This window comes from Pelobates fuscus, chromosome 4 (assembly GCF_036172605.1).
Source record: "Pelobates fuscus isolate aPelFus1 chromosome 4, aPelFus1.pri, whole genome shotgun sequence".
Taxonomy (NCBI): Eukaryota; Metazoa; Chordata; class Amphibia; order Anura; family Pelobatidae; genus Pelobates; species Pelobates fuscus.
Genome location: NC_086320.1, coordinates 296,361,398 through 296,386,067, shown reverse-complemented (window position 1 = coordinate 296,386,067; position 24,670 = coordinate 296,361,398). Strand labels below are relative to the sequence as shown.

Below are 24,670 nucleotides of genomic sequence, written 5' to 3'. Positions count from 1 at the left end.
TCTTGAGGTGTGCCTGGCGGTGGTTTCTGGGATCTCCTCCCCATGTTTGTATGCAGGTATATTACTTCGGGACCGGTAATTAGGTCTTAGTCCGGTGCACTCAGAGGCAAGGCAGGCCTCAAGAGATCGTACAGGCTCAGGTGAGTGTGAGGTTGATAGGCCGCAGGCCTCCTCTTCTGCCTTTTTTTCCCAGAACGCTGAAAGAACGGCATGTATCGGCGCCGTATGCTGGCTGGAGGTGAGTGCTAGAGGGTATGCTACTGGATGAGCAAGTGTTCACTGGATTTTAGGCAGATTGAGCAGCGAGTCTCCGGAGCTGGGAAAAATGGCATCTGCTCACTTCTGCGGTTAAGCCCCGACCCTCTTGTCAGCCTCTTATACTGGGGGGCCCAGGAGCTGGCCACCTGGCCACCTCAGGGACCCCCTGAGGCTGGCATGCGCTGATGTAGGAGGCGGATGGCGAGGGAGCACTCTTCCCTGAGCTCTCCTTTGCGTGACCCGCAGTTATGCCGGAATATGACGTCACTCTGGCCCTGGCATCACTAAGAGGCGCGCGAGGAAACTGAGCAGGAGGATCAGAGCTCTCTCGCCACCCACCTCCACCGTTCATGCCTTCCCGCCTGTGTCTGCCGAGCCATCCCCTCTGGACCCCAGGGAAGAATACACTCTAGCTCTTTAAAAAGTAATGTGAGTGAAAAAAAAATAAGTGTGTGAGTGTATTAGTGAGTGTCTGTTAGTGAGTGTTAGTGAGTTTCTGTTAGTGTGTCTGTTAGTGAGCATGTGTGTGTGTCTGTTTGTGAGAGTGTGTGTGTTTGTCACTGAGAGTGTATATATGTTTGTCAGTGAGTGTGTATGTGTGTCTGTCAGTGTATGTATGCATGTTTTAGCATGTATGTCAGTGTGTGTATGAATAGGCACTCCTTGGTTCACTCCTTTATTAGATACTTCACCTCCTTGCCTGACCCACCCCCCTCCCCCGCTCCGCCGACCATTACTTCACTCCCCTTACTTCTTCTTCTTTCACAATCCCTCCTTTCCTGGTTACTCCAGGGAGAGTAAATCTAAACATACCAAGGAGTGCCTGGACCTCTATTACTTTACTAATGTTTGGAAATCTGGTGTTTGATTCCGGCTCAGCAAGCACCCTGGCTCAGATTTGTGGGAGTGAGTGCAGTTCCACATATACTATTCAAAGTGTGTGTATGCATGTCTGTCACTGACAGTGTATGTCTGTCACCGACAGTGTATGTCTGTCAGTGAATGTGTATGTCTGTTAGTGAATGTGTGTCTCTGACACGGAGTTTATATATGTCTGTCAGTGAGTGTGTATGCGTTATTCAGCGTGTATCTGTCAGTGAGTATATGTGTGTTTTAGTGTGTGTGTGTGTCTGACACTGTATGAGTGTGCGTCTGTCAGTAAGTGTATACATTTCTGTCAGTGAGTGTGTATGTGTCTGTTGGTGAATGCATGTCTGTCAGTTAGTGTATATGTGTGTCTGTCGGTGAATGTGAGTTTGTGCATAACTGTGAGTGAGTGTAACTGTGAATGCGTGAGTGTGTATGTCTGTGAATGTGTATGTTTCAGTGAAAGTGTGTATTGGTTAAACATTGTGTGTGACTGTATATCTGTAAGTGCGTGCATGTCAGTGCATGCATCAGTGAGGGTGTGTGTCTGTCAGGAAGAGAAATTTGGAAGGGGGTGCCCGAGTTTCGTAATGCCTAGGGCAGCACAAAACCAGAATACAGCACTGATAAAGAGGGAACACAAAATGGGAAAATCTGAAAAGAAAATACAAATAAATGCAAAGTGTGATGAGTGCTCAAGAAGTTAAAACGTTAGGGAGCTAGGAGGCAACATTATATTTTTCTGTTTGATATACAGGGTTATTGAGAGAAATGCTTCATATCAACTGCAACACATAGCAAAAACATAAGTAGATTCTAATAAACTGTGATAACGTGTCATAACTGTTGACACAGGTATTATTGTGGCAAATTTTTGTTGCAGTGGATCTGAAGTGGTTCTTTCGATCTTGTATATCTATAATACACAGGTCTGGGCACAATACAACTATACTTATACAACACACAGAGCTGGGTAGACAACAGAGATACACACAAAACAAGTAAAGTACCAAGAAATAATACACAGAGCTTGGCACAATAAGGAGATAACATAAGTATCCCACACAGCCAGGATCACTGTGATGGATTGTACAGAGCTGCAATACAGAGATCTCCACATGTCTCTGTAAAATATTTTAGCTCACTTTCTCTATCTTTCTAGCCCTGTCTTAGCTCTTCATTACATAATCTCGTCTTCAGTAGTGCTCATGCTATGATAACTTAGGCTTTCTATTGAAAATTGCTGCTGTTGTGAAACTTGTAAGCTACTATATTAGCTCTCAGCATTCATCGTGCACATGGTTAAAGCATCAAGTTAATGATAGACTCCAAACATGTCAGCTATAGTGATGTCGCGAACATAAAATTTTCCGTTCGCGAACGGCGAACACGAACTTCTGCAAATGTTCGCGAACGGGCGAACCGCCATAGACTTCAATAGGCAGGCGAATTTTAAAACCCACAGGGACTCTTTCTGGCCACAATAGTGATGGAAAAGTTGTTTCAAGGGGACTAACACCTGGACTGTGGCATGCCGGAGGGAGATCCATAGCAAAACTCCCATGGAAAATTACATAGTTGATGCAGAGTCTGGTTTTAATCCATAAAGGGCATAAATCACCTAACATTCCTAAATAGTTTGGAATAACGTGCTTTAAAACATCAGGTATGATGTTGTATCGATCAGGTAGTGTAAGGGTTACGCCCGCTTCACAGTGACAGACCAAACTCCCCGTTTAATGCACCGCAAACAACCGCAAACAGTCCATTTGCACAACCGCAAACTCCCCATTTGCACAAGGTTGGATACCAAGCTAGCCATGTCCCGTTCCTTGTCCTCACTGATGTCATTGAAGGTCTCTTCCTCCACCCAGCCACGTACAACACCAAGGGTCCCCGAAAGGTGACAACAAGCCCCCTGTATTTTTTTTTTTTAAATGTACACTACTGTTACACCAGATATGAGTTGCACTGGTGTGACACTGTGCCCTGGCAGGCCCTGAAACGCACACGTGTGAAGGAAACTGACTGCTATTATTTCACAGTCAAATTTCTAGTTTTTTTTTTTTTTTTTAATGTACACTACTGTTACACCAGATATGAATTGCACTTGTGTGACACTGTGCCCTGGCAGGCCCTGAAACGCACACATGTGAAGGAAACTGACTGCTATTATATTACAGTCAAAAACGTTTGTATTTTTTTAAATGCAAGCTATTGTGACACCAGATATGAGTGGTGGCACTGGGACCACCTTCAAAATATTGGATATTGCTAAAAATCATGATCACTATATACTTTCTCTACAAACCTCTAAAACGAACCAAACTACTCATCCATCCGCTATACCACTTTATCCCACCTAGAACTAGTGCCCAGTTAAAATACTTGACTCTTACTTACCCACACTCAGTCATGCCACACACATCTCACCACTACTCTCACTGAATCCCTCTGACTACGGCTAAATTCATCTTCTACATCAGAACACTACTCCTAAGATTGGGTTGTATCCATGTCTTGGGTCTTTCATTTAGAATAGGGGCAGCTTCGGTCTCCTTCAACACTGACACTCCAGTGCATATTATTAAAAGATTGGGCAGATGGAAATCCTCAGTCTACAACCGATATATTCCTCATCCCAAGAAAGAAATGAAGAAAGCTTTTAAAAGTTTGGCTTTGTAAATTTGATGCAATAAGTGTTTTTTTCTTTAATACCTTTTCACCCTCTTTGCAAGAACCCGATTTACATATATTACTAATATGTTTCTGAACATATATATTATATTATTCACTCACTCACTCACTCACTCTCTGGGCCGGCCTAAGACATCATGCTGCCTAGGTCCAACGATAAATGACTATGGGGGATAATGTATAATAAACACAGGTTACTGGCTATGGGAGTATAATGTATAATAAACACAGGTTACTGGCTATGGGAGGATAATGTATAATAAACACAGGTTACTGGCTATGCGGGATAATGTATAATAAACACAGGTTACTGGCTATGGGGGATAATGTATAATAAACACAGGTTACTGGCTATGGGAGGGATAATGTATAATAAACACAGGTTACTGGCTATGGGAGGATAATGTATAATAAACACAGGTTACTGGCTATGGGAGGATAATGTATAATAAACACAGGTTACTGGCTATGGGGGATAATGTATAATCAACACAGGTTACTGGCTATGGGGGAGATAATGTATAGTAAGCACAGGTTACTGGCTATGGGGGGGATAATGTATAATAAACACAGGTTACTGGCTATGGGAGGATAATGTATAATAAACACAGGTTACTGGCTATGGGGGGTAATGTATAATAAACACAGGTTACTGGCTATGGGAGGGATAATGTATAATAAACACAGGTTACTGGCTATGGAGGGATAATGTATAATAAACACAGGTTACTGGCTTTGGGAGGATAATGTATAATAAACACAGGTTACTGGCTATGGGGGATAATGTATAATAAACACAGGTTACTGGCTATGGGGGGTAATGTATAATCAACACAGGTTACTGGCTATGGGAGGATAATGTATAATAAACACAGGTTACTGGCTATGGGGATGATAATGTATAATAAACACAGGTTACTGGCTATGGGAGGATAATGTATAATAAACACAGGTTACTGGCTATGGGGGATAATGTATAATCAACACAGGTTACTTGCTCCGGGGGAGATAATGTATAGTAAGCACAGGTTACTGGCTATGGGGGGGATAATGTATAATAAACACAGGTTACTGGCTATGGGGGAGATAATGTATAATAAACACATGTTACTGGCTATGGAAGGGATAATGTATAATAAACACAGGTTACTGGCTATGGGGGAGATAATGTATAATAAGCACAGGTTACTTGCTCCGGGGGGGATAATGTATAATAAACACAGGTTACTGGCTATGGGAGGATAATGTATAATAAACACAGGTTACTGGCTATGGGGGGTAATGTATAATCAACACAGGTTACTGGCTATGGGGGAGATAATGTATAGTAAGCACAGGTTACTGGCTATGGGGGGGATAATGTATAATAAACACAGGTTACTGGCTATGGGAGGATAATGTATAATAAACACAGGTTACTGGCTATGGGGGGATAATGTATAATAAACACAGGTTACTGGCTATGGGGAGGATAATGTATAATAAACACAGGTTACTGGCTATGGGGAGGATAATGTATAATACACACAGGTTACTGGCTATGGGGGGATAATGTATAATAAACACAGGTTACTGGCTATGGGGATGATAATGTATAATAAACACAGGTTACTGGCTATGGGAGGATAATGTATAATAAACACAGGTTACTGGCTATGGGGGATAATGTATAATCAACACAGGTTACTGGCTCCGGGGGAGATAATGTATAGTAAGCACAGGTTACTGGCTATGGGGGGGATAATGTATAATAAACACAGGTTACTGGCTATGGGGGGGATAATGTATAATAAACACAGGTTACTGGCTATGGGGGGATAATGTATAATAAACACAGGTTACTGGCTATGGGAGGATAATGTATAATAAACACAGGTTACTGGCTATGGGGGGATAATGTATAATAAACACAGGTTACTGGCTATGGAAGGGATAATGTATAATAAACACAGGTTACTGGCTATGGGAGGATAATGTATAATAAACACAGGTTACTGGCTATGGGGGGTAATGTATAATAAACACAGGTTACTGGCTATGGGAGGGATAATGTATAATAAACACAGGTTACTGGCTATGGAGGGATAATGTATAATAAACACAGGTTACTGGCTTTGGGAGGATAATGTATAATAAACACAGGTTACTGGCTATGGGGGGATAATGTATAATAAACACAGGTTACTGGCTATGGGGATGATAATGTATAATAAACACAGGTTACTGGCTATGGGGGGATAATGTATAATAAACACAGGTTACTGGCTATGGAAGGGATAATGTATAATAAACACAGGTTACTGGCTATGGGAGGATAATGTATAATAAACACAGGTTACTGGCTATGGGGGAGATAATGTATAATAAGCACAGGTTACTGGCTATGGGGGGGATAATGTATAATAAACACAGGTTACTGGCTATGTGAGGATAATGTATAATAAACACAGGTTACTGGCTATGGGAGGATAATGTATAATAAACACAGGTTACTGGCTATGGGGGAGATAATGTATAATAAGCACAGGTTACTGGCTATGGGGGGGATAATGTATAATAAACACAGGTTACTGGCTATGGGAGGATAATGTATAATAAACACAGGTTACTGACTATGGGGGGGATAATGTATAATAAACACAGGTTACTGGCTATGGGGAGAATAATGTATAATAAACACAGGAAACCAATGACAGATAACACTAATAAGTAATTAATTGTACTTTCTAAAAACAGAATCTTACAAAGTTGCATTGTAAGAAAGAGGTGAAGAAGAGTTTAGACATGTCAGAAAGCTAGATTTAAAGGTATATTCCAGACACTAAGACTGGTAAAAAGTAATTGAACTTGACAGGTTCTTTGATTTATAGTAGCCATAAAGATAACAAAAATTACATAAAAAGCATCACAAATTACAGTTAACCCATTAGACAAAAAGGTAAACCCCTGACAAGAATTTTTGGTGATGTTATTGTGCCATCTACTGACCAAAAACTAGATGATAGTCTGTAGGGAAGACACACCTACAGTTCCCTATTGGATGAATCTTAGTCAGATATCAATTATTAGAAATCATAATTATTTAAGGAATATATGGTTATACAATTTCCATTCCTGTAGGTAGAATAAAGATATTAATAATATATTAACTGTAAATTTGACTTGTTCGGATATAAGATAGGGAATCTTTTTTTTTTTTTTTTTAATTCTTTATTTTTGTTAGTGCATGAAATAACAGTTTGGCTTGCTAAACCACAACAGTTGCAGGAAACCATTGGATAACAGTATACAACATGGCATGGAGATAGCTGTGCACATTTTTTAAAAGAAACTAAAGATGAAAATAAGCGAAATTTTCAGACATTTTACGTGCTGATTAATGTCAATGCATAAAGTAAGGTAAATGCTTGTTAGATATATATATCGTATGGAGTAATTGCACAATTGTAAACTAAAATCTTTCTAAACGTACTACACAATGAAAACGTTTCAAGCTAACATTTCTGAATATACGTCTAATTATGCATAATAATATCAAGTATGCAAAAGGTAAGAGCATTGAGGTCGGCCGTGATAGCCTAATCATGGCTTGTAGGTGGGCATAGTAGGATGCATGCGGCTATCTAGTAAGGGCTATAAGCCTGCTTCCACCTGGGACACACACACATCGCTAGAGGCCTAGTGGCCAGAGGTACATTGTCTTCTGGAGTTATATTGCAAAACAAGCTTATTTACAGTAAAGCAAATATTGTGTGATGCCTAGGAGATCCTGGCTCAGGTAGTGATTTCTGTATTTGGCCGGCTGACTGCAGTGTGATTGTTATATTCTGCTCTGCGTGCCTGCAGTCACGGTCCCAGGCTAAGCGCGCTGGCGCCATTAACCTTAGTACTCGGCTGTTTTGTGTCTGGTCCGGGGGAGTAGGTGGAGAGTCACACTGCCTGAAAGGTTAACTGTGACTGAGTGGCGTTATTCTGCCTGTATTGAGTGTTGTGTAATAAAAGTGAGAGTTACTCTGTAGTGCAAATATTCCCACCAGTTTAGGGCTTACCCTCACTATATGGAAGGTGTAAGCAGGGACGATACTAACAGGTCGATCTATATGCGGGGTTTATATGGCTAAACTATCTCATTAGGGAATACCTGTTAAACTGAACTGTGGAACTGGTTAGTGATGAGCTATTACAAGGGCTGAGGGGCTATGCTGCAAGTTATTGGGAAGCAGGCTCTAGCTGTTCTTTGCGGTTCAAGCAATCGTTCAGTGTTAGGGTGATACCGCCTGATGGATAGCCAGGTTGGCCACCGCAGTCTGCTGGTAAATTAAGGAGGGTTCTGGTCCCTGCTTTGGGCTGGTCCGTTCTGGCTAGGTACCGGGTTGGTCGTCCCTGCCGTTGTTCCCCATGGTTGCAGCGTTGTGACGGGCAATCCCAGCGTATTGAGAAACTTGGTTGGATCTTCACCTGCTGACAGGGCCAGTACAGAATCGCCGTGGGGCACCACCAGTGTTCCGGATGCTCCCCATCTGTACCGGACTCCGTGGTCTCTGAGGGCCCTGGTGATTGGTTGGAATCTGTGCCGCTCTGCTAGCACCGAAAATGGTAAGTCATCGAAGAGTCTTATATGGCTGTTTTCCACCGCCACAGGGTCCTGGTTTCTGGAGCGGGACAGGAGGGCTGTCTTGACCGAGATATCTTGTGTAATCACGATGGTGTCTCTGGGGGAATCTGCAGGGGCAGTGGGGGCCTTCCGGACTCGGAACGCCGACATCAAGGGCTGTGCTCCGTTTACCGCCTGCAGCCCCAATGCTCCGGCTACTTTGATAGCAAAGTCCATCAGGGCCTCCTGGTTCACGGACTCCGGTATGCCTCGGAGCCTGATGTTTCTCCTGCGGTGTCTGGCCTCGTGACCGTGTTGGTAAGTCTCTGGATCTGCAGGGACATGGCATGTATTTGAGTTTGAGATTCTGCTATTAAGCCGTCTCTTTCTTCCTCTCTGGATTCCACCTCATCTACATGGTGTGTCAGGGTGGTTATCTCAGTCTGAACCCCCGCGAGGTCCGCTTTCCACACCGCCCGTAGGTCCAATAGAAGTTGTTTAATGTCCCCTTTAGTGGACGGGGATGCGTCTGTGTCTGATTCTGCCCTCTGATGTACTCCACTCATTGTCTGCGAGGCCTCTATATCATCCTCCTCCATGGAGTCTTCCGAGTTACTGGAGCCTCGTGCTGTGTCAGGGGCCATCTTGGTCCGGGCCTGGGGCCGCGGCCCATCGAAGGACCTTCGAATATCGGTCTGGCAAAAGCCCTCTGTGTGGGTTAGCTTTCGGTGTTTGCGCCCCATCTTTATGTTGGAGGTATAAGCGGCAATTTGTCTCCAATTATGCTCATTTTCGTGGCTTTTTGGTCGTTTTTGTGGTCTGTTTAGCAGGAGCTCTGCACAGGCACGTCTAGTCGGTTGCTCAGCTGGCCACGCCCCCTCCCCCCCCCCCCCATAAGATAGTGAATCTTAATTAGGAAAGTTAAAATTCTGAAAACATAAAATCTGGTAGAATTATTATTATTGGATGGACAGAGGAATGGTCAAATGTTCTGGCATGAACATTACTTTAATTGTAAAATTGCAATATAATAGGATGGAAAACGAAAAATAATAGGCGCTCACTATAGTGATCAGGCAGCAGTATACAGAACAGGGATTCCCCAACCTTGTGAGTGAGTAACAAAGAGAAAAAGAGGGCGTATATAATAGGATATCTTGCCTATGAGGATTGTAGCCAGCAGTGGAAGAGTTAATTCAGTGTGATTTGACTGTCAGACAAAGTTTTTATTGCTTTATGCTGCACTGCTGTGTTCTGTGAAGTTTTGTCTTCTCTGTGAATTTGGTTTCTAAACAGTGTCCTATCATAAATCTTGTTGACAACTGGTTGCTTTTAGCTGTCTATGTTGTGAAACCATTGCCATATTGTATATTTATGTTATACCTAGATATTCACTGATTGTTGTGATACATGTTACATATTATTATTTTTATTATTATTATCGTCACAATAAATTATATTTTTATAGTTAATTTGTGATTACTGTGTGAAGTAAAAATCCTCTAGTGAAACTTCCTCTAGGATCTAAGAGAATTAAAATTGTGAGTAATTCTCAGCTTTATATCATTATTCAGGGAACAGTGCCAAGATATCGATTTCTATATAATAAAAATTATTAATTAATTTTTGATAATTTTTATGAAAATATTATGTTTAATATTTATCACCCCATAAATATCCTCACAATTTGAATCAGTGCTGCAGTTACGAGCAAGAGCCTCTATAGTTCACATATCTCGATGAGTGAGATGATTCCTAAATTCCACAGTCATCACTTAGGACTGCTGATGAGATTGGAAAAAACAGAGGAGCTCTCAACCTCTTGTCCCTGCTTTGTCTTATGGTATCTTCGAATACTCAGCTTGAGTATTTCATAACAATTATACAGTATCTCACAAAAGTGAGTACACTCCTCACATTTTTGTAAATATTTTATTATATATTTTCATGTGACAACACTTAAGAAATGACACTCTGCTACAATGTAAAGCTGTAAGTGTACAGCTTGCATAACAGTGTAATTTAGCTGTTCCCTCAAAATAACTCAACACACAGCCATTAATGTCTAAACCATTGGCAACAAAAGTGAGTACATTCTAAGTAGAAATGTCCAAATTGGGCCCAAAGTGTCAATATTTTGTGTGGCCATTATTATTTTCCAGCACTGCCTTAACCCTCATGGGCATGGAGTTCACCAGAGCTTCACAGGTTGCCACTGGTGTCCTCTTCCACTCCTCCATGATGACATCACAGATCTGGTGGATGTTAGAGACTTTGCGCTCCTACGCCTTCCGTTTGTGGATGCCCCACAGATGCTTAATAGGGTTTAGGTCTGGAAAGATGCTTGGCCAGTTCATCACCTTTACCTTTAGCTTATTTAGCAATGCAGTGGTCGTCTTGGAGGTATGTTTGGGGTTGTTATCATGTCGGAATACTGCCCTGCAGCCCAGTCTCTGAAGGGAGGCGATCATGCTCTGCTTCAGTATGTCACAGTACATGTTGGCATTCATGGTTCCCTCAATGAGCTGTAGCTGCCCAGTACCGACAGCACTCATGCACGTCCAGACCATGACACTCCCACCACCATGCTTGACTGTAGGCAAGACACACTTGTCTTTGTACTCCTCACCTGGTTGCCTCCACACATGCTTGACACCATCTGAACCAAATAAGTTTATCTTGGTCTCATCGGACCACAGGACATGGTTCCAGTAATCCATGTCCTTAGTGTGCTTGTCTTCAGCAAACTGTTTGCGGACTTTCTTGTGCATAATCTTTAGAAGATGCTTCTTTCTGGGATGACAGCCATGCAGATCAATTTGATGCAGTGCGCGGCGTTTGGTCTGAGCACTGACAGGCTGACCCCCCCCATTCATTCAACCTCTGCAACAATGCTGGCAGCACTCATACGTCTATTTCCCAAACACAACCTCTGGTTATGACACTGAGCACGTGCACTCAACTTCTTTGGTCGATCATTGCGAGGCCTGTTCTGAGTGGAACCTGTCCTGTGAAACCGCTGGATGGTCTTGCCCACCGTGTTGCAGCTCAGTTTCAGGGTCTTGGCAATCTTCTTATAGCCTAGGCCATCTTTATGTAGAGCAACGATTATTTTTTCCAGATCCTCAGAGAGTTCTTTGCCATGAGGTCCCATGTTGTACTAACAGTGACCAGTATGAGAGAGTGTGAGAGTGATAACACCTAATTTAACACACCTTCTCCCAATTCACACTTGAGACCTTGTAACACTAACGAGTCACATGACACCAATGAGGGAAATTAGGTAATTGGGCCCAATTTGGACATTTCCACTTAGGGGTGTACTCACTTTTGTTGCCAATGGTTTAGACATTAATGTCTGTGTGTTGAGTTATTTTGAGGGGATAGCAAATTTACACTGTTATACAAGCTATACACGTTCTACTTTACTTTGTAGCAGAGTTTCATTTCTTCAGTGTTGTCACATGAAAAGATAAAATAAAATATTTACAAAAATGTGAGGGTTGTACTCATTTTTGTGAGATACAGTATTTATATATATATATATGTATATATACATGTGGAAGGATGGGCCTGTAGTTGTGGGAGGGGCTTTGTGTCCCTTCTTAAGGAGCGCCAGACCCCTTCTCACTACCGTCTCAAGTCTGGTGATTTGCATACCGTGACTTCCGGTCCGTGCACATCACCATTTACTTACCTGCAACTCGTGGGAACGCTTACTTGGTCCTGCAGCCGCTGGTCGTCTATCTCGCTGTTTTTCTTACTCTCCAGAGCCTCGACAGGATATCCGCACCTCTTCGATCGCTTTGCTGACTATTTCAGTAAAAAACACAAGTCAATGTCGCCTGTCGCGCCTCAGTTGCGGGCACTCAGCCTCATCCTGGGTCGGCTCTAACTCTCATTCATGCATCTCTGTTCGTTTCTCTCGTGTGTTCGCGGCCATATGAACGCTTGGGTTACCTTACAGTCTTTCAGCTAATTCTAGCCTGCTCAGGCTCACTTAGGTTTGGTGGGCTTTCGGGAGCATGTGCACGAATGTCTTGTTCTGCGTACGAACAACTAGTGGTCATATTCTCAGAACTTTTATTTTGTATGTTTTTTTGTTATTTCGTAACGTTCGATTCCAAATGAAACTTAGCCCATCTCATGGGCTGTATATTTTTAACCGAACGCAGTATTTCAGCATTAGGTTAAACGTATTTATACGAATGTTAATTTCTCTGTTGGTTATATATCGCTGGTTTAAATATCGGCCTCTGGTGGTCAATTTTGTTATTGCAGGTAGATATTTTAGAGTTGTGTCTGCTAATTGAAATTGATAATTTGTTTGGATCAAACAAGCGCATTGCTTATTAATTATGGTATGATTCAATACTTAATCTTGAAATTGAGCTTTTTCTTTTCTAGGCACCTCATAATTCTGTTATTCAAGTTGTTACCAAGTCTCATTTTTTCATACTATAGGTACGGTTATCCCCTTATTAAGCTGGGGTTACATTAAGCCTTTTTGTGGCTATTTAAGTGGGGTTAACGTGTATGCAATAATCTTTCATGCTCAGAGGCTGATTTAAATGCATTGTATAGGTCAGTTCCACAAAGTGCTCAGCATTTGAGCACCATCACTCCTACCATTCACTGTGTATATAGTTAGTAGTTATAGTTATTCTGGCCACTCATGGTCTCATTAGTCTCTGGCCCTTATGTTTATTATTTTACATTACTATGTACTAGGCCATCCAAGTCTCCTTTCATGTCATTTAGTGCCGGTCCATTTTTCTCAAGTATTATACCGGTAGGTATCTTTATAGTATAATGTATAAAGGAAACTATATGATATAGATTCTACATCACTACAATTACTCTCATAGGCTATTACAGAAGGCTATTTCACCTGCTCCTGCTCCTTTTTCTATTTGTTTACCAGGTATGTCAATCTTTTCCCGTTCATACCTCGATACTCCTTTATGGTTCTTAGTATAGGTTCATACTGGCTTATAGGGCTAGGAGGCCTCTAATGATATTTTTTTCCAGGCCTTTCATGCCTTAGCTTAGTGGTCCCGCGAGGCCATCACCCATCCTCATCTCAGAGGTATGTTCGCCCCTCGGGCCTAATCATAGTTAGTTGCCTCGCTTGGTTGCATAGTAAGGGCCTCACTTGTCACTCCCATTCTATTTTATGCTTGTAAATATCACAGAGAGGCCGTCACCCTGTTACAACTTTTTGTGGCCACATATCCCACTTGCTCCAACTCATAGATAGAGCCTCTCAAGCTGCTTGGCAATTAGCAGGGCGTCACATGTCATCATTAGAGGTAATTTTTTCGCTGCTTGGCATTAGCTAGCCAGCCAGTATAGGTAGTACACCTCGCATAACGTCCTATTTTTAAATTTTAGTATGTCGTAACTACTTGAAAGCAGGGAGGAATTATTTATCTCCAGTACACCAGCTAGATATGTTACCCCATCTCGAGGTGGTGATACTGCAAGCCCCTCATCCCTCAGATCATGGACTCCCCAGCACCCAATCTGGTAATATCCCAATTGGCTCTAAGAACCCGCATATTACTAACCCTGCACATATGGTGCAGGCTAACATAAAGAAGGACATCTTGGAGGGGAAAGATGTGAATTTGGTCTCACTCCTCTCCTCATTGCCTCCGAAGATGTCCTTGAGAACAAGACATACACTTATGTGGATGTGTCTTTAGTATTGAAATCCCAGACTGAATCGCAAATTGTGCATACCGGAATTTGTTCTCGCATTTGGGATATATCGGGATGTGGTTTGTTCAGTATATGCTGATAGGAGGGAAGAATTTAATCTTTACCTCCACAAGCTGGTGGACTTGTGGCACAAGTATGGTGGCACGTCTTTTTTTTTTTTTCCAATTTATACTTTATTGACATTTTTTCTCAGAAAACATAAAACATAAACAGGGGTACAGAAAGAAAGAAGGGGGTGGGGGGAAATGCTTTTAGGTTTGTGAGAACCTCATAAGATTCATGTATTACACAACATGTTATCTGAAACAGTTTACAGTAGGGTAGGTTCAACCACTGGTATCTTAACATTCGGTGTTAACACCAACATTCTATATATAAGCAGAATGTCAACATTGTTGGCTACGCAGAGCCTTCTTAGTGGTCATGGTACCATGGTATCGACGGTCAAGTTCCCCTTTTGTATGGCCTTGCTCTTATGCCTTTTAGTCTTGTGTGTTAGGATGCGGGGTCTGTTTGTTCCCTCTCTATTGTATACAGTTCCCAGTTGTATTTGGCCTCTAAGAGATGGCCTGGGGATATATAGTTTGTTGTAAGCTTTGTTTCATACATTAAGTTCAAGGAGATCTGAGATAGAAGCTCGGTTTGCTTAGGGCAAGTGGTTTGCTTCCATGCCCGTGCTATCAGTGTATTTGCAGCTATCGTGGCACGTCTTTTTATTTGTAGGCTGAATAAATTTTGTTATGATATCTCTATTTTCCCTCTCTTATTTAAGGCCTACCGCATGGGTGGTTCCGGCACACCACAACCGACTTTGCCTCATCCCTATTTGTTTTATACCTCTAGCTCTACGACTTTGATGCCCTAAACACAAATGGAAGGCTGGGAGCAGGTTAAGTGTGTCTGAGGGATCAATAACCAGAAAATGGGGCATAAATAGATAGATATTTATGCATTGCCAGTTATGTATACTATTTACAGTTTTCATAAAAATACTGAATCTCAGATGGTACTGTTAGTATCAATTTACAAATATTCCTAATGTTTCTACATTACCCATAGTTTCCATTATAAAGTTTTGGTGTAGAGTAGTTTCATATAGATGTCGCTGCAAAAGAATTTCCTTTTTTTTTTACATGGCAGGTTAATGTTTCTTTATACTTATGTCAAAGGATGACCTTGTAATATTTTATGAATATTGTGAAAAACAAGTCCCGTGTGAGGTTGGGTAAAATTAATGTATTTAAATAAATGGCTTGGACTCCTTTAAAGTTTCCGACTGTCCTATTTAAGCAATCCTGGTTTGTCTAATATTCCCTCCAGTCTAAAGTCTTCCATTCCCTTTTTTATGCTTTGCAGCTCTTTCCAAAAACTTTGCAGTTTGAGCCTTTCTTCTCCACTTTTCATAGTTAAAATCATTCTTTGAATACTTGTGACTCCAACAGGATGATTATCTTTGAAGTAATAGCTACAATGTATTAATTTTCATAGGTTGGCTTGTACTATATTGCACTTCTGAGTTAAAAGCTGCATAGCATTAATGGCTCCTGTTGAAACACCTGGATGTTTAACTGTATTTCTTATAAATGTGTACATTTGAACAAATACTTTGGGGTGTTAAAGGAGCACTATAGGGTCAGGAACACAAACATGTATTCCTGACCCTATGGGGTTAAAACCACCATCTAGCCCCCCTGTCCTCATCATGCCTCCTTAATATAGTAAAATCGTACTTGTTTTCAAGTCTGCATCTGCTTACGTTGTCCCTGTTTCCTTTAGACCTGCCCACTGGCTGCTGGCATCAGCAGAAGTGGTGGCCTGATCCAATCACAATGCTTCCCCATAGGATTGGCTGAGACTGACAAAGAGGCAGATCAGGGGCAGAGCCAGCATGATTCAAACACAGCCCTGGCCAATCAGCATCTCCTCATAGAGATGAATTGAATCAATGAATCTCTATGAGGAATGTTCAGTGTCTGCATGCAGAGGGAGGAGACACTGAATGTTTGGATTCATATTAGGCAGCCATGACCCAGGAAGGATCTCTAACAGCCATCTAAGGAGTGGCCAATGGAGTTATCACTAAGCTGTAATGTAAACACTTTATTTTCTTTAATTCTACTCACCAGAACAAATGGAATAAGCTGTAGTTGTTCTGGTTACTATAGTGTCCCTTTAACCCCTTAAGGACCAAGCTTCTGGAATAAAAGGGAATCATGACGTGTCCCACACGTCATGTGTCCTTAAGGGGTTAAATTGACACTCTAGGAACTATAACCACTTCACCTTATTGAGGTGATTATTGTGCTTGGAGTCTCCTAATTTCGTCCCTCTGTTAGACGTTAAATCATTTTCGAGTTGTTTAACACTGAATGACGGTTCCTGGGCACATCATGTGATTCTGTGTTTTGTTTTAAATGTCTATTAAAGATTTGACAATTAACATCACAAACTAGGTGAATACAGGCACAACCAGGGCACACCGTACATTGAAGTTAAGGGAAACAAACACATGGTCTCTATTTCTCCTATTCTTTCTATGCTGACAGCTACAAAGGGCAGAAGTCAAGGTTGAGACACTTAGTTCCAGAACATAACATCATGGGTTTCTTAATTTAATTTTAAAAATCTCACAAATACCTGTTTGTTATATATGTCATTACCAGCCAAAATTGGACAGGATAATGCAGTAGAGGAATTAGGTGCACTGTAACTAGTCAAATGGTTTGATATTAACTGGGAAAACTAAACAAACAACCAAGAGGGATATCATTAAAAAATGGATTTAGGCCAAAACATCAGAGCTGAAGAATTTTTCCACTGTTTGGATTTTTCATCCTATTCCATATATGCAATATATGCATTTATGTTTAATAATGTCAATGTAGTTTAGTGGAGATTGGATAACAAAAACTGTCAGCATCTACTATTTTTGAATGGTTTAAAATTCCTCCATTTACTTCAAAATGTATTGCATCATACATGAACACTCATGACATCTGCAGACCCCAATCTAACGGTGTTATGGACTATTCATTAATCACCAAATTTACCAAGTCACCTTTCATTGCAAATAGTGGATAACAATAAGGACAGCTCATTTCTTGCACAGCTTTGCTTAATAGTTTCTACTACCTTCTACTACCTTACTGCAATCATTTTGAGGGAAAATCTGCTGCTTTGCCATATGCTTATTCTCATCCAGATCCATGGGAAACCCTAACAATAATAATGATTAAAAATATAATAATAATCATGTAAATACTCACCTGTGCAGCATTTGCAGCAACATCTACAGAAGCTGTAGATGATCATCGAAACAATACAATTTCAGTTAAGAAGAAGCAAATAAGAAACTAGTGGCAGGAGATGTGAGATGTTGTGTGAGTCCAATGGGCTACAGAAGTCTTCTGTGTATTTCTTCAATTACAACCTCTACGTCACTGATGCATACCCTTGGCAATACATGTGTTTGTGGACTACATATTCTGTTATAGTTGGTTAGCCTGTAGAACACTGAAGGCCAAATTTGGAATATAGCAGAAATGTGAATTACATTTTCCCTGGTGCTTGACCAAGAATGTAGATTCTCAGCCATGTAGAGCCAACGTTAGACATCAGATAGAGCATTTTTGTTGATCTGGTACTTTCTTGATATGTCCCTTTTTGGGTCCTGTTCCTCTCCCCTCTTCCTTTTGTGGAATGGTGAAAACCTACAGAGCCCTGTTGCAAGGAGTTTTTAGTGCCCCTCTGTAGTGCAAGTGTGGCCAAAAAGGTTAGATCCCCAACTGTTGTACAACTCCCTCAGTGCTTTGTCAGCTGTGGGTTTAGAATAATCCCATCCTTACAGAACCCTTTTTGAGAGTAGTGTCTGTGTGTTTGAACACAAGCATATTTTTGTATGGAGTAGGTGTATATTTGTGTGTAGTGTTCAAGTTTGAATGCAGTTTGTGTTTGTGTAAATTTTTTTAGCATTTGAATCTGGGGACGTATTTGTATGTAGTGTTGATGTTTGATTGTCGTGGTGTATTTGTATATAGTGTTGATGTTTGATTGTGGTGGTGTATTAGTGTGTAGTGTTGGTGTTTAAAAAAAGTTGTTAAAGCTTCAAGTGGCCTTTCAAACCTACTAGGGAAGTCATTGCAAGCTGTGAACACTAGCAATGTGAAAATTAAGTCTTACTAAGTTGATCAAACAGTGGAAATATTCTCTATGTAACATATATTTAAATAAAGAATAAATCAAATACTCTTAAAGTTTTCAATTTCTCTGAAAGTGGGTTCATGGTATCTGTGGATGAAGAGCTTAGTGTTAAAAGTGTTTATTATTGTATACATGGTTATTAACTAAAGTGAGAATTACAAGTGAATTAAAAAATTATTTTTAATTTAATGCCAGAGTAGCCAAACTGAAAGCATTGCTGAAACTAGTTTGTCTATTGTGACCTTAAAGGAACACTATAGGGTCAGGAATAAAAACATATATTCCTGATTTACTATATTCCAGAGCCACACGGCATTACCCCGCATCCTTGACTGAGATCATTAGAATTGATTATCTCAGCCAATCCATGCTTTCCTACGGCCAATCAGCATCTCCTCATAGAGATGCATTGAATCAGTGCATCTCTATGGGGAAGGTTCAGCGTCTCCATGCAGAGCGTGGAGACACTGAACATCAGTGCTGCATGCTGCGCAGCACTGACCCAGGAAGCACCTCTAGTGGGCGTCTGAAAGACTGCCACTGGAGGTGTCCCTAGGCAGTAATGTAAATACCTGCAGGGACATGCTATACTTACCAGAACAACTACATTAAGCTGTAGTTGCTCTGGTGACAATAGTGTCACTTTGTGTCACAAATGAGAAATTCAATTTTTATTTACCTTTAATTCTAACTTTAGCAAATAACCCTGATTGTGATTTTTGGATAAGGCAGGTTTGGCATTAATTCTTCAAAGCAAATCCAATAGGACATAATAATCCTTAAAGTACAATCAAACACTTTTTCATAAACTGAAAATCTCTATAGGCCTTTTTTATAATGCACTGTGCTAAGAATCAGTGGAAGAAGAGTCCCCCCCTTTGGGTAATAAACCCATCCCCTTGTGTTATTACAGTATACAGGTGGGAGTTTCTACTGACGGATCAGGTGGATCAAAGTCCCCAATGTATCACACCACTCATAACCTCTCTAAATAAGAACTTGCTTATTAATGATAATCATAATAAAAGAAATAAAAGAAAATTGGAATATAACAACAAACTATAGAATGCCTCTAGGTAGGTGCTTTTATTGGATGGGGGCCTCTGGGCATATACCTACTGTGAAATCTCCCCAAGGTCTGGAGCTTGAAATTCCCAAAATAGAAATTATAATTCCATCCTTTTGCTGGAGGTAGATCAGACCAGGCACTGTGCACTCATCACTCCACTGGCCTATTAAATTATAAGTGATTTTATTCCATATGAGTATTTGTTTGCATGGCGTTTGTGGTTAAGTAATTGGAAGCTAATTATTAATTTACTGTGTAGCTAAGAATAGAAGCAGCAGAGTTCTAAAATATGTCCATCAGCAACATGTTTTATGGCTTTCACAAGATTACTGTATGATATTTCTAAAGCTTTTTTTTAATAAGACACTCTCCCTAGACAGAAACAGTTCTAGCCTTGGGGGCATAAAACATATTATTACGAAAGTTACTTTTAACAGTTGTCAATTTAGAATAGGTGCTTCAGGTCATTGACTATATTCGTTACACTAAAGTATGAAAAAAAACTAGTAAAAGAGAAATATTATGAATTTCTATTACCATAAAACCTGAGCATTTACGAACCAGTGTGCATTTAACACCTTCACTATTTTAAAGAATACCATATTGTGTTTTTATTCTCATATAATAAATTTACCATTTATCATGATGTGAGATGGAGGGCAAAACTGAAATTTAACAGATTTGAAGACATTTGCTAATCCCCAGCGCTGAACTATATAAATGTTTCATTCAGCTGAAGCAGTAAGGCAATACACAGGGGTTTATTCAATAAACACTCTGCAGGATCCTAGTGCCCTTTAGCTTTTTTGGGACAAGACGCTAAAATTGGGATTATCCTGCTGAAATCGCGATGATTGGGAGGCCTGCTATGCATATAATGGCATAACTTTTGCATATGTTTCTAATTAACTGTTACTGCGTGTTTGGATCCATACTCTATTGATGAAATGAACACTGGACTATAAATATGTCCATAGACCCAGCCAGAAGTGTATAATAAGGAAAAATAGGGTCATCATTCAGTCACCCCATCTGTATCTTATAGATACACTTATCAGAAAATAACATAAAGCAGCAATAAAATGTCTGTTTTGCACATAATCTCCTATGATGATTTAAAGGGACACTATAGTCACCTGAACAACTTTAGCTTAATTAAGCAGTTTTGGTGTATAAAACATGCCCCTGCAGCCTCACTGCTCAATCCTCTGCCATTTAGGAGTTAAATCCCTTTGTTTATGAACCCTAGTCACACCTCCCTGCATGTGACTTGCACAGCCTTCCATAAACACTTCCTGTAAAGAGAGCCCTATTTAGGCTTTCTTTATTGCAAGTTCTGTTTAATTGAGATTTTCTTAACCCCTGCTATGTTAATAGCTTGCTAGACCCTTCAATAGTCTCCTGTATGTGATTAAAGTTCAATTTAGAGATTGAGATACAATTATTTAAGGTCAATCACATCTGTTTGAAAGTGAAACCAGTTTTTTTTCATGCAGGCTCTGTCAATCATAGCCAGGGGAGGTGTGGCTAGGGCTGCATAAACAGAAACAAAGTGATTTAACTCCTAAATGACAGTGAATTGAGCAGTGAAATTGCAGGGGAATGATCTATACACTAAAACTGCTTTATTTAGCTAAAGTAATTTAGGTGACTATAGTGTTCATTTAATTCTCTATCAATTTAGGGAATTGTTGCGTTAAACTTATATAAAAATAATTAACGTGACAATCTAAAAAGAGAATACAGAGCATCCATGTGTTGAGTAAAAAGCAAATCTCTCTTAAAACCATTTGGAAAAGAAATAAAAAGTATCTTGTTTGTGAAAGTTAATGTAGCAATGTGTAATATTTTTTTTTCTCTTCTTCCACTCTTACAGGCTGGTCCTCCGGAGGCTGAAGATGAGCTGACGGACATAGAAGATAATGAGGAAGAAGATTTAGGCGTCATGGATGATCAACGCAGTGTAATCCTTCACCTTATCTCGCAGCTCAAGCTAGGCATGGATCTCACCAAGGTACGAAGAAAAGATTGTGCTTTATTGCCTTCTTGCTCCAGCAAGCTTTCCCTTTTCTGCTGTAACTGAGTAATTAGATAATGCCATTTCCTTGGTAACAAGATTAACAAATTCTTATGTGAAATCTTGTCAGACGAGGGAAGTAAACCGGGAAGGTGGATTTAGCTAACTTGACATGGTTTTGATTTGCATTGATTGAACTAAGTTCTAGAGTTGCTGCTGTTCACTAAGCCATATCTTTGCAGCCGGAAGAAATTATTGTAGCTACTTATTTTTTAAATTGTTTAACTGCATGCTAAAGACACGTATATCTAGATATTGTGTGGTTCTTCTTTCCTGTGAAGTAATTTCTACAGCAGTCTCCATCAGTCTGATTTACGTGTCATTTAAATCTAAATGACCAATAGTATGAAGTTGGGTGATCTATGCAGAATTAGGTTACAAATTTAATTGAATTTCATACTGTTGGCTTTTTGCTCTAAAAAACAAAAATAACTGGCTGTGCGGGATTTTAGAGTACGTTCATTATGGATAGGAGATAAATGAAACAATTTTCCATTCTTTTTTGATTTGTCCAAGGTCTGTATGGTTTATAAATGCCCGGAAGAAACACAAATATGTCATTGATAGCGGTCGGAGCGCTAACTGTTGGGTCTATCCACTATATGATGATTATTGTCTGTGTTGATACCATCAAGCAGCAGTGGAGACTGATTACAGAGAGGCAGGATGTATACAGTATGTACACACACTCAAATACACACAGACACACAGCTACACAAACACAATGACAGACATACACATACACACACTGACACAGATATGCACCCAGACACAGGTACCCATTGACATAAACAGAAAAATTAACATGGTTTAACAACCCTCCTGGTTCCTTACCTTTTGGGTGCAGGAGGGTGGCTTCCCTGGGTCCAATGGAAGTTGGGTGGCCAAGGCTGATGGGAGTTGGAAGTTCAATGCTTCCATTCCTCACCCTGTGTGTGTGCCTGCTCCTGCCCCCCGTTTGGATGTCAGCAAGCTGAGAGGAAGTGACCTGAACTCACTTCAAGGCCTGTGGAGATGCACAATCAAGGGCAGGGCCCACTGGGCCCTGAAACAGTTACTGGTTAGCCAACCCCTGCTTGAAATCCATCTCCAAGAGTCAGGGAAATGAGCCATCATCTTTTTATTTGTATTTATGGTGTGTAAGCATGCCTTTGTCTGCATGTCTGTGCCTGTGTTTATGTATGACTGTGTTCGCCTTTGTGTTCCTGTGCGTGTGTATGTATGCCTGTGTATACCTCTGTGTGTGTGTTTCTGCTTCTGTCTTTGTCTGTGTGTCTGGGTATGTTCGTCAGTGGAAGTGTGTGTATCTCTGTGTGTGTGTCTATAATTGTGAGTGTGTCAAGATGAGTGTTAAGTGGTGGAGTTTTAGAAGGGCCAGGGTGGAACATTCGTAAGCGGTTCACATAATTATTTTTGGGCTCAATGCCCCTGTTCAAATTTAATTTATTCCTTGAGAAAGGGGATTTTTTTTTTTTTTTTTAAATGAATGCCGTATTTGTCCATTTTTCATAGTGTCTCATCGTGTTTTCTTTCTTTGGTGATGATGTATACCTACTCCATGTACTATAAAGGTGTGCTGTGTGACTCGGTGCCTGACTAATGGGCAAGGAAATGCCTAAGCACTGAATTAATGTTCTTTTGAGCGACCAATGTGTGGCTAAATATTAAGGGTCTCATTATTCCACAAATTGCTTGTTGCTGGTGTAATCTTACTCTTGTGGGCTTTGCTAACCTAGCACATGTAGCCTATTTGTGGACAAAAAAGAACATTAACATGGGCAATCCGACAGTGGGTACCAATGAATCAGCAGGCATTCCCGAGCCTGGATGCCTCGTGCCTTGTCTACAGAGCAGGAGGTCGACAAACACAAAACAAGGACAGGTGATTTCTTACAGGTGCAGACAGATGGTTTCCATGACAGCTGTTGTTATAGGAGCAGACAAACAGTACTTGGCATGCAAGCATTATGCAAGTAAATACATACTGTAGTGTAGCAGGCGCACAGTAAGAAAAAAGGTAATTAGGAAGATTTTGAAATCGCAAAATGGAAAAATCAAGGCTTAGAACTGTGAGCGCATATTGTGTTTACGATTTTATTTTCTTGATAATATAAGCACATAGGGAATTTGTTTTATTTAATTCAAGTTGCAGCCTTTGCTAGAAAATTAAATAGAGACTGTGCAGTAGCTGATATATAATTATGCTAATAATTGATTAGGGTATTTAGCAGAATCCACCTATTGATCCAGTAAGAATATTTGGTTTACATCTTAAATGTCCCAGTGTAACCATGTTTTTTTGCCACAGTGTTGGGTGAAAATAATCAGTTTCCATCTATTTAGTGCATAATGGGCTGACACGTTTTTTTTCGTTTGTTTTTTTAATCCGCATCAGCTCAATGCACTTTATAGTTGGTACCGTTTTGGAATATATTATAATTCCCCTTTCACAGGTTTTTTAAAAAAATATATATTTTAGCAGCCTTTGAAACATACGGCTGATATGTTCACTGCAGCTGTTAACTGTTGTATTGTGCTGCTACTGTGATATCATCTAAAATGTGCAAAAGTTAATAGGACAACACATTGTGTAATATCTCCCTTTTCACAGAGCAATTACGCAACCCACATGCACGTTTGCAGAGGGAGCTGGGTGTGAAATAAAACGGAAGGTATGAACGCAATATGTGGGCTCTTATAAGAACTCCAAAATATGCTTTTTTTGTTTAGGGAGCCTTGATCAGTGCTATTATGGAGCTTTATCAGATGTATATAAAAACTCTACTGTCCGGGAGCTTGTTTAACCCCTTAAGGACCAAACTTCTGGAATAAAAGGGAATCATGTCATGTGTCCTTAAGGGGTTAAATTTAGATTTAAATTTAGAAAATCTATCTTTTTTTAACTATATCTCCCATACGTAAGGAAGGAAAGGAAGAGTTTGTACTTGTTATGTTACATTTTAAACGTATAGTCCATTAAAACAACGTCAAAATAAAAATACCTCTTTGAATGTGTCTCAATTGATTTGCTGTTTTCCCCCAGGGCTGTGATTTTTCTTCACTGTCATTGCTTGCTTGCATGCATGGCAAGTTTTCCCTCCTACAAGTGAATGGAATCTGTCGTGCATATGGAGTAAGGCTGCACGAGCTTCCATTCACTTCAAGTTAAAGCATCTGTACTGCG

The 24,670-nt window shown here is 40.4% G+C and overlaps 1 protein-coding gene across 1 annotated transcript in view; it reads left to right on the top strand.

Annotated features, from left to right (window-relative positions):
* Positions 1–24,670, top strand: part of OSBPL10 (oxysterol binding protein like 10) — a 451,647-nt gene that overhangs the window by 322,913 nt on the left and 104,064 nt on the right. Inside the window, exon 7 of the mRNA XM_063452222.1 lies at positions 21,286–21,423. Coding sequence (XP_063308292.1) covers positions 21,286–21,423 — 138 coding nt within the window. The remainder of the gene's footprint in view (positions 1–21,285; positions 21,424–24,670) is intronic.